A 16,710-nucleotide genomic window follows, 5' to 3' on the forward strand; every position below is an offset into this window, starting at 1 on the left:
CTTATAAGAACATTAATTCCTGAAGCTGTTGCAGATTTATCTAAAACAGATAATGGTTCGAATGAACAATCTGAAGTGAAATATTTTCTCAGCGATGAGAATAGTTTGCTTTCATGAGATTACTGCAAATATTTTTCGGAGCCTAGATTTGCGGAAGAGGATTGTTCTGAGTTAGAATCAGAAGACATCTCGCTAATAAAAATTGATGCTCAAAATATAAAAAGCAGTGAAAGAAAAAGGGAAAAGGGTCCGACGCCGAAAAAAAAGGGGGAAATTTCAAAAACAGAACTCCTATTTCTCCAATTTCCTCCAAGTCACCTCCACTGATCAATTTTGCTGCATATAAATAAGTATCTACCTCATGAGAAAGATTAAAATAGTGCGAAATTAAGCTATGCGGATAGAAATCTATGAGCATTTGTTCTGATTGCCAAAAAAAAAAAAAAAACTGTTAATGGCTAATAAACAGGTGACGTGATAAGATAAGTATTTCGGAATACTGTAAAAGATAGTAATGTACGGTATCTTACGATATTTAGGTATTTTTTAAACCAAACACATGCACGGTCGGTTATAGTACTTGTTAGTTATTACATGCTAAGAAAATTTCCTCTTTTTTGTACAAATTTGCTCTTTCTCAATCCCAATTGCGTAAGGCATGTGTATTTCACTTGATCGAACATAAAATAAAAAAAAAAGCTATCTGAGACTTATTTGCAGACTAAATTACGATTAAATTGTTAAATTAAACTCTGACATGTTGAAACAATTCTTTTCTATGGTTAAAAATCCCGAAAGGAGGAAATTTCCAATCTTTTAAGTATGGCGGTCAAAGTAACCGCTGCTAGTCTTTCTAGGTATACGCAAAACGCCGTCTTTCTAGTGTTAAGCAAGTATGTTGCCACTCTTAAAACAAAAAGTATAGCAGTTAATTATTTGAATGGCTTGACTGTTGACAATAAATATTTTCATACGTTTCACGATATTTGTTAATTGCTGATTTGATCCTTAATAAAGAGGAATAAAATTATCTTTATTTACGTGTATTATTTAGGTTTTTTTTAGTTATTATTTTTGAATAAGTTTACTTTTTCACACGATCAACTTATCAGCAACTACCTGTAACTGCACATCAGCATTTCTCGAAGCTTCCCAGCTCTCGTTGATCGGAAAAAAAATTTCGGAAAATTTGATCCGCGTATAAGTCTCATCTCATTTTTTGGACAAAATTTCTCGACTTATACGCGAGTATATACGGTAAATAAGCTAGCTATATAAATTTTCACTTTTAAAAAGAGCTAACTAATTTTCGTGAGCCATTTGCATTGGCAGAAAAAGTGGCACTAATGGTACTAGTACAGCTTAAGTAAAAACTTTAAAGCCAGTAAAATTTTTTGTGAAAACAGGAAAATTAAATTAAAAGGATTTTAATATTACTGTATAATTAATTATTAATATTCTTTGATAAGAAATAACGCAACAAATAGGATTTGTAAAGCATTCAATTACCAGAAAAAGAGTGGTACATTCAAAGTTAATATTTCAGCTTGAGTAAAAACTTGAAGGTCAGTAGTATTTATTTTAAACTACATACATATCGTTGCCTCAGAGCAACAGTAAGACATCTAATCCCAAGAATAACACTCTGTCCTAATTCCATCAATCCCAAGAATAACACTCTGTCCTAATTCCATCAATCCCAAGAATAAGATATCCTACTGTTGCTCTGAGGCGACAATATACTGGAATAAATATTACTGCAGTTAACAAGATTTTCAAAACCCTTCAACTTGCAATTTTGTCATTAATTTATTCAAAGTTTTGGTTCTCCTTGTAAAGATAATTAAATGTAAGAAGTTAACTGTTCTTGAAAGAGGGCCAATTGAAGCTTTTTCTTCAACGAGAATGAATAGGCGTACAATCGTGAAGATCGTAGACTGAAGTCAACATTTTTTTTAAACATTGAAACACAATTATAGTAAAAAGAACACCTTGGAAAGACCTGAAGCTTTGTCCTTGCATGATGGCAGAAGAGTTTGCGAACTAACATTACCTGAAAAATACTCAAACCGGGAACTTATTCAAATGATAGGTTTGAATGTTTGTCAAAAATGGCATGTAACACAATTAGAAAGTCTAAAAATTTTATTTATGCTGAAAAATTGCCAAAACTTCAATTACTGAATAGGTATAACATAGGGCGTTTGGTATTTAGCCAGGAAATCATAACCTGGGATAACCAATAGATACAAATAATTTTTTTTTTTTTTTTTTTGACGGAAAGAAGCAGAATTTGGATGGACCAGAAAGATGGAAGTACTATTAGCATGTGATTTACAAAAAGAAAAAGAAATATTCTCCAAGCGCCAATTTGATGAAGGCTCTGTCATGACATGAGACTGCTTTGCTTACAATGGTGTGGGCTCAGTTGTGTTTGTGGTAAACTGAATTCACAAGCACATCAAAATGTCCTCACAAGTAATTTTTTATCAAATGCTGAATTTATTTCTGTAGAAAATCGGAAATATCGGCAAGACAATGCAAGACAACCCATTCGAGCAAGAGTTCAAAAAATTGGTTGCAAAAAAAGTCAACAATGTTAAAACTATCAAATGACCAACTAAGTCTCCAGATCTTAACTCAATGGAGAACTTATGGGGTAACTTAGGAAGAAGAGTTTATGCAAATAGGAAACATTTTATTTTATCAATAAAGCTGAAATCTACTATTGAGATGAATGGTATAAAATAGATCCTGAACTTTGTCAAAAACTAGTTTCATGCATAAAAACAAGAATATTTGAAGTATTTTGAAGAAATGGCTAGTACACACACTTATAAATGTTTGTATTTTTGTCTCTGTATGCTTCTCTCTATGTTCACCTTAAAGAATTTACTCAGGTTCAAATATTTTCTGACAATTTAATACTTACAAATGTTTTTTTTTTGTTTATTGAACATCAATAAAATATAGGTTTTTTATTTTTTGCTTCCTTTCTGTTAGTATTTATACCCTTTATTTTAGTTCTCATTGCTTACTGAAACATGGATAAATTGCTTTAAAGCAAGGTAACTGTTAAGTATAAAAGTTTAAGTACTTACATTTTCACCCTATTTTTTCCTATAATACTTTTGTCATTTTTTACAATCGTTTTGTCTTAGTGCATGTCATTTGTCTCTAAGCTACTTTTGTACAGATTTGGAGGGAAATAACTAGGGCTCGACCGATGGCATTTTTTGGCCGATGGGCCGATGCCGATTGTTGGCCGATTGTTCAAAGATGGCCGATGGCCGATTGTTTTCCTCCAAATGGCCGATGCCGATGGCCGATGGAAAGAAAAATCAAACAGAAATAAATTGATAAAATTGTCAGAGATTTAAAGGATGATTGATTCATTTCACTTTACTTCCTTTCTACGAATAAGGAATTGCAATCACAAAAAATAAAAAAAAAATCAGATTGTCACCTAAATTTTTATTTTACGATCACCCAATTTAAACTTCACAAGTTTTTTCGGCACATCTGTACATGCATATGTACCTAAGAACATGTAGATGACCGAAATATCCATTTTAAACGCTTCCTCAGTTAATTATCGCAAATTCTCTTGTGATGGCTTCATGCGCGTAAACTTACGTCACTCAAAAACGTTATGAAATAGTAAGTTGAAAACTCATACGTACGTAGTATGATCTAAAGGTTAGAGGACAAGTTGTATAAAACCTTACCCTGAATAGTTCACATTACTGAAGCAAATCTATCTACAAAATAGTCACCTTGAACGACTATGCACTTCTGCCAATGTTCGTATAGCTTTTAGAAGCGCTCCTGGAAGACATTTTCGCAACTTCCTGTAAGGCCTCTTGCGCTGCTGCTTTAACTTCATCGTAGGGAAGAAGGCGACTTTCATGTTGAGGATGCACGGTTCGATTGGTCAATACTCTGATATGACAAACAAATAACATAACGTTTCGTCGGACTTAGCTCCGTGTGACTTTTACCTGTTCCCAGCAAAAAAACATTTGCATGGACGATGCTTTCCTCCGTCAGGAGAAGATAAAGCTGCATCATAGAAGGTAGCGAAAAATGGCTTTCAGAAGTGTTTCCAAAAGTTATATGAACACTGGCAGAAGTACATAGTCCCTCAAGGTAAACTTTTGAAGGTGGATGTGCTTCTGTAATGTGAACTATGCTGGGTAAGGTTTTATACAGCTTGTCCCGAACTTTTGGATCGTACTACGTACAATCTATATGGGGTGTAGTTATGCTTCTCCTTTTTTGACTGCTGTACAACGAAAGATAAAGAACAGCCAAAAAAAAAAAGAAAGAAAGAAAAAAGGAAGAAAAACAAAAAGACTGTTTAATAAACATTTGATTTTTTTTTTAAATTGAACATATAACTAAGATTTCAGTAATATTGTAATGATGTATGGATTTAAGTGCACTAAACATAGTTAAAAAAACATTAAATTATGTTGTTAAATCATTCAAAAAAAATTAAGAATAAAACTATGAAACCGCCAACAAATTACGCAATTAAATTGGAAAGATTGCACGTAGACATTTTTTAGTCATCAAATTAAAAAAAAAGATAACAGATAAATTACAATACTAAATCATAAAAGAAATATTTTTCTTATTTAATATTTATGAATAGAAAATTTTGCAGTTTTCAAAAAACTAAAACAGTGACATAAATTTTGCTGGAAAAAAAAATTGCCATGAAACGAGCGAGGTTCTTAAAACGCAGCTATAAACAAAATCAATATTTACACAAAGTTAAAACTGAATACATATGACTACTTGATCTGATGTTTGCATACATAATATTGAACAATTAGATTGTTTAATCTTTTATGAAGCTTTACAAACAAGTTCAAATTAAATTGTTCAATTTAACAGTAATTTTCTGAAATTTAAAAAATTGCATAATAGAAAATCCTTGAAGCTTTTCTATAAAAAACGAAAATAACTTATTCATTGATTTTATATAAATACATAAAAATAGTTACTTACAACAGAAAAAAAAATCGATCGCTATTAATGATACAAAAAAAGATGGCGCATTACGAAATGGAGGGGGGGGGGGTCACCCTCTGATTTTGCAGTAATTCACACTTTGGCCCCAACCTCGGCCTAATATTTATAGTACAGAACCGCTAAAACCAACACCTCGGAAGAGTTTCTGAATCTATTTCAACACTTCCGAAGAAAAAATTCAAAAGTCCCTTCGATTTCCGAATTGTGTCACCACTCAAAACGTCTTTCTTTAATCAATTTCTTAAATTAATGCTCTAAATTCTTTCTAAACAATAGATGAAGTTTGAAAAAAAAAAACTCTAATTTTATGAATGGTGTTAGTTTTAAACAACTCAGGAGTATAACTAGAGTTTAATTTCAGAAATTGAGGGAGTGGGAGGAGGGGCACACAAGTGTTCTCGGAAATTCAAAATAGTCGTAAAAAATAGAGTTCAAAATAATCATAAACATTGAGCAAAAAAACCCTTCCGAAACTTGCACCCGAGTTTGTATTGACTTGCAGTGGCGGATTTAAAATACAGAGTGTTTTAAAATGAATAGCAGGGTTTTGCCATCTCATATTTGTTTCCATGGTCTTCAATTCGGCAATATATCACCAAATGACCGTCAGTCTGAGACGCTATCTTAGTTTTGCATTGAAATAAGTAATTAATAGCAACAAAAAATGAGTAAACAGGCTTTTCAGAACACCCGATCGAAAACAAAAAGGGAAGTGCACAACTGGAACGTACGCACACCCCACATGCGAAAACTTATCCTTCTACAGTTTACCATTTTGGAGTTATGACTTATGAGAGATACTACGTACATCCAGTGGCGGATCCAGCCGATTGTTTTGGGACGGGCCATTCGAAATTTTTTAACAAACTCCGAACTTCCCAGAAATTTTATTAAAATGAAGTTTTAAAAACTCAATTTTCGGGGTATCGAGACATTAGGTGATGGGATGGATTTAGGAATCTCCTTCGAAAATGTTTAAAAATTTAAATTTCCGATTAATTTTTGAAAACTAGGAAACTAAAAACGCATTTCGTCTATTTTTGATGATGTGCGGAGAAAGTTCAGGTTTCAGGCGGTGCCCCCAAAATACTTTTTGAAAATAAGGCTTAGAAACCAAAATATTCTGTCGTTATACGTTGAGAAGTTAGAAGAGGAGGGGTGTCAGCTGACCAGCCTAAAAATGCACCTTTAGGTAATAATTGCTTACATTAAAGGAAGTGTGAAGGTGCTTGGAATCCTTCCTTTCTAAAAATATTTTGCGTTTGAGACTCTAAAGATTCGATTTTTTAACTATATTCATACATATTTTAGAAAAGGGATGGAAGATTCGTGAGCTCCTCCAAAAACCTCCTTTTAAAGCTATCGTCACGATATAAACTAAGAAGGGAGGAGGTCCTTTCAAAAATCGTTTGTAATGTTGCATTTTAGCAAGTTAAGTGATAAGGGCTGGATAAGCTAGTTTCCGTTGACATTTTTTCCAAATAAGACTTAAAATGCAATTTTTTGCTACATCCCGAGTAGCATCAACTCATCGGCCGATGATCGGCCGTTCATCGAAATCCGATCAAACTTTGATCGGTCGATGATCGGCCGATGATCGGATTCCGATGAGTTTTCATCGGAAATTGCTTTAATATGTCTCATCGGCAATAGTAGAATCCGATCATCGGATTCCGATGAATTTTGCTCCCTATACCGATGAGATTTGGAGCAATATACGAGCAGTGCTGTTCCGAGGCGATGAATTTTGGATAAAAATACGATGAGATTTGGAGCAATATACGAGCAGTGCTGTTCCGAGGCGATGAATTTTGGATGAAAATACGATGAAATTTGGAGCAATATACGAGCAGTGCTGTCGTTCCGAGGCGATGAATTTAGGATGAAAATACGATGAGAAGTAGTAACAACTACGATATAGGGACAAGCAAGGAGGGAAAAAAAATAACAGTGGGAAGAGAACTTGCAGGAGGGGTATTTTCGGATGACGTCATTTGGAAATTACTTATTATATATTATTTTTTTAATAACTTGTTTAATTAATTTCTAATTTAACAACTTTTGATGAGCGTGATTCATGAGTTCAATTTTAATCGCTCTAGCCGGGAATCGAACCCTAGTCCTCTGGAATACGAGATTCATACGCTAACCACTAGACAAGTTATGCTCGCTCCATGGCGGAAAATAATGTATTAAATGGAAAATCATTTGTGGCGCCATCTATCGGGTGGTAAGGCCATGACAGATTTCTGAATGGAAAGTGAGAATTTTATTCAGTGAATATACTTATGGCGCCAGCTAGTGAAGAGTCGGAGTCGGTAATTTTGGGAGTCAGGAGTGGAATTGTTTTGGAGATAGAGAGAAATCATTCAAGAGTCGGAGTCTCATTTTGTTCGCAATTCCAGTGAGGTAATCGGCGTTTGAATCGTGGAGTTAAAGTTGAATTGATTTTGCAGCAAATTGAAGTAAACCCTTCCAAAATCCAGGAGTCGGATTCGGAGTCAAAGTCTCAGTCATTTTTAATCCGATTCTCAAACTTGAATGTTGATCCGTATAGCCTTACGTTTGATCAATAGTCGGATATTCAAATAATAAATTTTATCATATTTTAACAGTTGGGAGATTTCCAAAAAATTTAGATTGGGAAAATTTTTATCGGAAAATTTAAACGACCTACTTTTTTTAAGATGAAATGTAACTCGGCAAATTTTCATCTGAAAATTTGATCGTTACGATCCCTTTTTCCGTTGAAATGTAGGTCGGCAAATTTTCATCGGAAAATTTGATCGTTAAGATCTCTTTTTCCGATGAAATGTAGCTTAGCAAATTTTCATCGGAAAACTTGATCGTTACGATTTCGTTTTTCGATGAAATTTCGCTCGGAAAATTTTCATCGGAAAATTTGATCGTTACGATCTCTTTTTCCGATGACATGCAGCTCGGCAAATTTTCATCGGAAAATTTGATCGTTACGATCTCTTTTTCCGATGAAATGCAGCTCGACAAATTTTCATCGGAAAATTTGATCGTAACGATATAGTTTTCCGATAAAAAACAGCTCATCGAAAACCGTTCTCGGATTCTGATCGCAACGATATCAGCGTGCATTACGCGATGAGTTTAGGAGGAGTCGATGATCGGCCGAGCAAAATCCGATGAGTTAATGCTACCTGGGATATCAAGGCATTTGTGAAAACGCATGAGAAAAGGGGGTTCTCCCCTAATTTCGAAATTAAGCCATAAAAACGAAAATTTAGGCTTTCTTTGGTCTTGTGAACAATTGGTATACTCTGAGAACAGCAGCATTTAGAGATCGCACAAGTGTCTGTAATTGGAATCAAGAAATGATGTAAAAGATGGAGAAAAATTTTGGAAATAAAAGTTTTGTTTTGAGGATAGGGATATAATTAATCTCCAAATTAAGTCCTATACTTCTTTTTCAGTAAAACACATGTGTTAAATTTTGTTATCTTCTCCTAATATTTTTTTTTCTTAAAAACATTCCTACAATCGCAAGGCTTTGGGAGGGGCCATGGCCCCCATGGCCCCCCTCTAGATCCGCCCCTGCGTACATCCAGCAGCAAGAAACAACGCAATAATTAACTTGTTTGGTACCCGAATGCATTATTAAAAACTCTTTCAGGGGTGACTCAAATAAAAATTCATACTGAAATTTAGTAAACAATTTTATATGAAAACAACCTTTACTTTGTATTAAAAGGTAAAACATCAAAGGTCTTTTTTTTTTTCAAAAACATCAGCCAATTCCATCGGCTTTTCGAAGTTTTTAAGGCCGATGGGCCGATGTTTCTTGCAATTTAGCATCGGCCGCCGATGCCGATGGCTAAATTGTTGAACCATCGGCGCCGATGCATCGGTCGAGTCCTAGAAATAACAGCTTGTGATATTTGCAACTAGATTGTGCCTCAAAACGTCTTAGGGGCCCTTCATTAATTATGTAAGGGTCTTGAGGGGGAGGAAGAATGTACATTCCCTTACTTTGGGCAGAGGGGGAGGTAAAACCCATTCTAACATAATGTTTTCCAAGTCAATATTTTATATTGGAAATTGTGCAGTCAGGTGGTTTGGCAGGGATCATATTTCATTTACGTCTGGAATAGAAAAAACATATTAAGATGTGATGTTATTTACTTGTTTCACAAAGAAAGAATAGTATCAAATATACTAACAGAATTGCACAACGTGAGGTATCTTTTATTTTTAATTAATGTAGCATCATATATAAAAAAATGTCGATAAAACATTTGGGCTAGATGATCTGAATTGATTTCGTTTCAACTGTTGAAATTTATTTTCTCTGATATTAATCAAAAACAAGTCTATCATTATTTTTTAAAATGTTATTGGTTTGTTGATTGTTTATTTTAAAATCATTTAAAAACTTACTTTTCACTGCGGATAAATGGTATTCTAAAGACTAGATATTTATCCAATAATATAATGGAAGTTAACTTATCTGTTGAAAAATAAAACTTTTAGATTTACCTCAAACTGGGAGTTTTACTCTGATTCATTTCTAACAACATTTTATTGTTTTGAAGAACCAAATGGAATCTTATCTATGAATAGGGGGAATGGGATGAAACATCTTACGTATCCTTACATGAGGTGGGGTCAAAAGTTGGCAAAACCATCCTTACGTATTAAAGAATGGTCCCTTACATCTTAGGGAGTGACGTTGACGCAGCTTGTTGCTATGCATGGTAGTTTGAGCGAGAGTTTCAAGCAGACCAATGAGAAATGTACACGCAGTTTTAAGTGCTGTATATTAGTTGTAGGGGTAAGTTGTTGTAGTGTGCTCAGATGCTGAGTCATCAAGCTTGATTGAGATGATCTTGAGTGTTTAAAATAGCTAATGAGAAGCAATCTGTAGTAGGAAGGCTGTCAGCGTTTTAGCTGTTCTGCATAGTTAAACATGGTTGTTGAAGTTTTGTTTTAGACTGCAGCTGAAATAGGTGTGGAACTGTGTGTGGTTGAAATAGACGTGAATATCATCATTGCTAATAGGAATGAATTCAGTAAATATGGTTTCCTATAATGATTTTAGTGGAATTAGAATATCTTAGTAAATAGATGATGCAGAAGTTAATAGGGAAGTTAATAGTATTGGTGGAGTAAGGTAGAATTTAGTAATAGTTTGTTCCCCAAAGCCTAATTAGTCAAATGTTGTTGTTAAAAAATTGTTGATTTTAAATTTGTGGTACATGCCTGTTATAGTCCTAATAAATGTGTTTGCTTTTAGATCATTGACTCTGTATCAATTGGATAAACATCTCTTTGTTTATTTCTCCTTTATGCTGCTTCAGATTATTTCTGCTTTATTATAAGAAGCTTTTTATGCACTACATAAGACTAAACCTGTTAACAAGGATTATATGCACCCCAGCAATTGATGAATATTACAGGGTGGCGACAGGAACTGTGAAAAAAGTTCCCTGACTTTTCCCTGATTTCCCTGATTAAGTTCACCAAATTTCCCTGATTTACGTTATCAATGATAATGGTTTTCTTTCTTTGCCCTACTTGAAATCCATAGTATGCTTGTATAAAATGCAGTATTTTAAACGTTTTAAGTTGTGTAAAGTTGTTGAACTAAAGGTATATATTTAAAAAATGCTACTTTTTTAATAAAATGGTTAAAAAAACATATCAAGTCATTTTTTTGGGGGAAAAAACCCTACAAAATAGTATATTAAATTTTTCTACAAGGGAAAGATTATAGAGAATTAAAAAAAAAATAAAAAAACTTCCAGAAACCACTTAGCATAAGAATTTTAAGAAACTATTAAAATCACTCTTAAAAAACATATGTGTATTTATGATAGAACTAAAAAGTAATTGAAATTATTTTGAACTAAATTTTCAAACAGTATAATAATTGAATAAAATATGACAACGTATATAAAATACAAATTCAAAATGAAAAAAGGTTAAAAAACCAGCAAACAGCTGTTTCGGCACTCTAAAATACAAGTGCCATCATCAGTGCAATGAAAAACGAAGACAGGTTCAACCCGACTAAAACACAGTCGAGGCGAACATTGGAATGAGAGACGAGTTGTAAAAGAAATGAGAGCAGTACCGGAAACGATGACAAGGTTACGTCAGAACTACAGAGGACAGTTGCACTCAGGAGAAAACGTCAGGGACAAAAAATAAATCAAATAACAGACTTCCAAACATTAGGAAAAGGGGGAGTGCTAGACAAATCATTGACGATTAAATTAGCATTTTTCCATATGTAATATGACTCCCAAAAATCTAAATCATGAATGGACGAACACTCGTGAATAACTTTGGCGGAAGAAAAAATAAAATTATGGCCACAAGACCAACAATGTTAAACAATAGAGGAGCGTTTGAGATCCTGTTTTTTGACGTAGTTTTCGTGTTCTTTTATCCGGAATGTGAGGGATCGTCGAGTCTGCCCAATGTAGGCCAATTTGCACTGGCAGGAAACACTATAAATGCCCCATTTGTCAAGGTTCTGAACAGGGTGTTTAAGCTGGGAAAATTTTAATTTATTAACAGGATAAAAAGTGACGGAAAAATGAAACTTTAAGATTTTGGCAATCTGTAGACTGATTTTAGGAAAAAAGGGTCAGACAACGGAACTCGAATAGTTCACAGGAGCAATTGTTTGATTTTTGTTAGCTGAGCTACATAGCTTCTTATAAATGGTATCAATAATATCTGATGTGAATCCCCGATCAACCGCAATACCTCGTAGGTAATTCAGTTCTGATGAAAGTAAATTGGAATTTGAACAAATGGCTAAAGCACGGTAAATAAAAGATCTAAAAGCAGCCAATTTTTGTTTAGGAGGGTGAACGGATAACTTGTGGGGGGGGAGAGAAACAGCAAAGAGTTTACGGAAAACAGTAGTTGTATTGTTATGACGAGTGATGGACACATCAAGAAAAGAAAGATGATTTCCAGATTCCAATTCAACAGTAAATTGAATATGTGGGTCAATAGTATTTAGGATGGATCAAAGGTTATCAAGGTCACTGACAGACGAGTCCAAAAGCACAAAAATGTCGTCAACGTACCTGACGTAAAAATCAAATTGTATAATTTTAAATAATTTAAGTTTGAAATAGTGCATGTACAAATCACTTAGAATTGCACTCAAAGGGTTGCCCATAGCAAGACCTTCAGTCATACGGAAAAAATTACCGTCGAAAACAAACGTGTTTAGTTTTAAGCAAGAACGTGTTAAATTGCATAATTCATTGATCTCAAAATCGGAAGTGATGTTCAGTTAATCTCATTTTAAGGCAGTCTAACGCACCTTCAACAGGCACGTTAGTGAAGAGTGATTTCACATCAAAAGAGGCCATTCTATGGTTATTTAGCTGAAAAATTCGAAGTTTGCGAACAAAGTCAAGAGAGTTCCGAACAGTAAAACAATTGCTGGAAAGAAGAGGTGAAAAAAACGGAAACTAAAAATTTGGCCAATTTGTAAGAAGCACTACCAATGTTAGAAACAATGGGATGGAGAGGAATGAGTGGTTTATGCACTTTAGGCAAAGCGTAGAATCTGGAACATTGTGCAACAGAAGGAATCAAGCGTTTTTTTGTGAAAATCTGGAATCAACCGAGATGACTTAATGGTGTTACTGATAGTTTTTTAATTCTTTACCACAAGGATCTTGTTTGATTTTTTCATATGGCCCGTCTAAAATTAAGTTATTCCATTTGTTGATATAATCTTTTTTGTTTAGAACAACAATTTGGCCGCCCTTATCAGCGTTTGTAATGATTAAATCAGAGTTAGAACATAAATCTCTTACGGTATGAGTTACATTATATAGCTTGTTGTTATGGAACTGTGAATTGAAGTTGATGTTGTTAGAAATGAGATGACGGATTGAATCCTTCTGTGTGGAAGTTAAAGCACTAAATTTCAAGGCCTTTTCGACCGGAGCAATTAAAAGAGGAAACGACGGTTTAGATGGGGCCGCAAAATTACTATTGAATTTTAAAGCATTAACTTGAACAGAATTTAAGGAAACATCTGAAAGATTGACGACAGCATTAACATTAACTTTTGGTAAGTTATAAGTTGTAAGATTAGAAGAAACTTTACATAAACTGGTTAACTTTTTATTAAGTACTGATTTGTGTTTGTTTGAATAAAAAGCAGCTCTCTGCCAAGACCTCCTGTCAAAAAATTCAAAATGACGACTGGAATTAGCAACATGTAAACTTTGTCTTACCCTTTTTTCCTAAAATCAGTCTACAAATTGCCAAAATCTTAAAAAAGTTTCATTTTTCCGTCACTTTTTCTCCTGTTAATAAATTAAAATTTTCACAGCTTAAACACCCTGTTCAGAACCTTGACAAATGGGGCATTTATAGTGTTTCCTGCCAGTGCAAATTGGCCTACATTGGGCAGACTCGACGATCCCTCAAATTCCGGATAAAAGAACACGAAAACTACGTCAAAAAACAGGATCTCAAACGCTCCTCTATTGCTCAACATTGTTGGTCTTGTGGCCATAATTTTATTTTTTCTTCCGCCAAAGTTATTCACGAGTGTTCGTCCATTCATGATTTAGATTTTTGGGAGTCATATTACATATGGAAAAATGCTAATTTAATCGTCAATGATTTGTCTAGCACTCCCCCTTTTCCTAATGTTTGGAAGTCTGTTATTTGATTTATTTTTTGTCCCTGACGTTTTCTCCTGAGTGCAACTGTCCTCTGTAGTTCTGACGTAACCTTGACGTCATGGTTTCCGGTACTGCTCTCAAATCTTTTACAACTCGTCTCTCATTCCAATGTTTGCCTCGACTGTGTTTTAGTCGGGTTGAACCTGTCTTCGTTTTTAATTGCACTGATGATGGCACTTGTATTTTAGAGTGCCGAAACAGCTGTTTGCTGGTTTTTTAACCTTTTTTCATTTTGAATTTGTACTTTATATACGTTGTCATATTTTATTCACTATGCAGTACAAAGTTTTCGACTACTTTTTATGTATTTAAGTATAATAATTGTTGCAAGAATAACAAGCAATAGTGAAATAATAGAAGTTATGTAGTTATTCTTATATAACTAATTGACATATTTATGCAAAACAGATGAAACCATTTGACATCCATTCATATGGAGCTTTTCACTAATCAAGAACATAGATTTTAATGAATGAATACAGCAGTATGTAAAATACAGTATGTAATGAAAAAAAATCTTACATCACTTTTATAACAAACTTTGAAATGCAAGGAGGAAAAAAGAAATAAAAAAGCAATTAGTTAATTTCAAAAAATATAAAAGAATACAACTTGGTTATAAAATAAAAGAATCACTTAAGTCCGAAGAAAAGAAAACCTTTATAATCTGCGGTGATAACAAATAATATAACGGCAAAAAACAAAGTTTTTTTATTGAAAGTTTAATTTTATCAATCAAATTAAAAACAGGAAGAAGTAATAATTTTTAAGCTTTTATAGTATTAATTCAAAAACCAAAGATTTCTTCTTGAAATTCTGATTACAGTATGCTAATTACTTCGAGACAATGAAATAAAGGCAAAGGAGCTAAGGCATTAATGAAGGCTTCCTCTTTACCTGTATGGTTGTTTATTTTACGTAGCATTGAAAGCGTAAAAGGAAATTTTAAGCTAGGTAAAATAAAGAACCTAACAGACACAGAAAAAATCTTAGGAAGTTCATCCTGTGAGGAATAAGTAAGATTCAATACTTTGACGTTGAGGGAAAAAAATGCACAAATATGCGGCAGTGTATAATCACACCTCATTAATTTTACTTTTTTTTGAGCAGATAATTGGCGGAAAATGCGTAGGGAATTAAAATACTTAATTTTGTAAAGCAAAAAAAATATTTTTTCCTTCATAAAATCAATTTTCCCTGATTTTTTGTTATTTTTTCAAAATTCCCTGATCTCCCTGATCTGTCGCCACCCTGTATTAAATTTGAGATTTTGCCAAGAAATCTTCTGAAGTTTTTATGAAAATAATGAATGTATAAAACATACTGATGGTTTACATGATGTTATAGGTCATCTAATTTTGAGAAAGAAGAATTACAATGTAAATGTGATTTGGGAACATGTGAGGAAATAAAATTTAATTTAACTGATGAAATTCGTACAAAAAGGTCATTGGAACTTTAGTATTAGGACCATGTAATGTACCAGTTAGGAAAGATGAAAGTTTTTTCATATCAGTTATAGATTATTATTCTGAGATGGTATCTGTAGATCCCATTGAGAAGAAAGATAAGATTGCACAAATTTTGAAAAAGCATATTCAAAGAGTCAAAAAGCTTCTGAAATGTTCGACCTTTTATGACATAGCATTCACAAGTTATTTAAGAGCTACAGACTTCATGAGAAAACACATTTTAATTAACTCTGGGATGATCGAAATAAATAGTTTGGTTGTCCACATGTTCATAGGCAAATAGGCATGTACAAATATCTCCCCAAAAAACTAGTTAACATTTGGTAAGTAAGTATAGTGAAATTTGAATGAATATTTCATGTTTTCAATACTTTCTTCAGTATATAAGGAAGTAATAATGCATGATGCTATATAGTTTACTTTTACTTTTTTTACTAAGTCAATTTTTATTCTGCAACATTGGTAAAGATAAAAATTCCGATTCTAAACTAGTCTTGAGTTAAACGCATTTCAAATTTAAGCTTTGTTAGTTACAATAAGCTACTGAAGATGATTACAATGCTGCAAAATCTGTAATCTACTTTCAGAAAGATAATATATTAAAATGAAAACAATACTTGTCTGAGTCGGCAATGGTACATACTTATGACAGAAGCATTATATCTATCTAATGTTCATTTACCTCATTTTTTTTGCATTCTTCTTTTACAGACTTAGTGTTTTCATTTTCAACCGTGCTTCTTTGAGATGGCGGGCGTTGGCTATCTAAAGATCGTTCGGAAGAATGAAAAGTATGACTAACTGGAAGATTCATGTTTCCACGACGCAGTACCGATAATGACGATGCATCAACATCTGAAAATGCCTAATGGAGAAAAAGTAAAATTAGTTAAACAGTTTTATGAAATTAAAAGCAAAGTTTAAGAATAATTTCTAATCAAGTACAGAATGCAAGGGAGCTCTAAAAAACTGAATTTGAATGCTGAATTATAATAATACTCTTAAGTTGAAATTGTTTTAAATACAAAATAAATTATAATTGTCTGGCTTAAATGTAATGAGAGATTTCAAGAAAAAATTAAATATTAGTGTCACTATAACCAGGATCAATGATGAGAAAAGTAAAATGGAGTCTGAAATTCTGATGGGCATTAAAAAAATACTAATTTCAAATGAAAAATAGATTGTTGTCATTCTATTTTTTATTTGATACAGGAACAGGAAATAACATTCCAAAATATTTTCGTTTCTAATAGGGTTAGACCAATGCATCACCATTGGTTCTTCAATAAATATCAATGGCTGATACTTGGACAGAAAATCAGCACATTAGTTTTCAGAAGCACTGAATACCTTTGTAATGCCAATTTTGTTCATTGTATAACAATTTTCTTTCTCTCTCTCTCCTTTTTTTTTTTTGGTGTATGTGTGTAATAATAGAATGAATTTTTCTGTATAGCTAAAAAGACTGAAGTGAAGCCAGTGTGGCCCCTACCCAT

General features: G+C 33.3%; 1 protein-coding gene across 1 annotated transcript in view; it reads right to left on the reverse strand.

Annotated features, from left to right (window-relative positions):
- Positions 1–16,710, reverse strand: part of LOC129218670 (uncharacterized) — a 267,197-nt gene that overhangs the window by 225,805 nt on the left and 24,682 nt on the right. The window contains exon 4 of the mRNA XM_054852990.1: positions 15,894–16,076. Coding sequence (XP_054708965.1) covers positions 15,894–16,076 — 183 coding nt within the window. The remainder of the gene's footprint in view (positions 1–15,893; positions 16,077–16,710) is intronic.

The sequence above is a fragment of the Uloborus diversus genome, chromosome 3 (assembly GCF_026930045.1).
Source record: "Uloborus diversus isolate 005 chromosome 3, Udiv.v.3.1, whole genome shotgun sequence".
NCBI lineage: Eukaryota > Metazoa > Arthropoda > Arachnida > Araneae > Uloboridae > Uloborus > Uloborus diversus.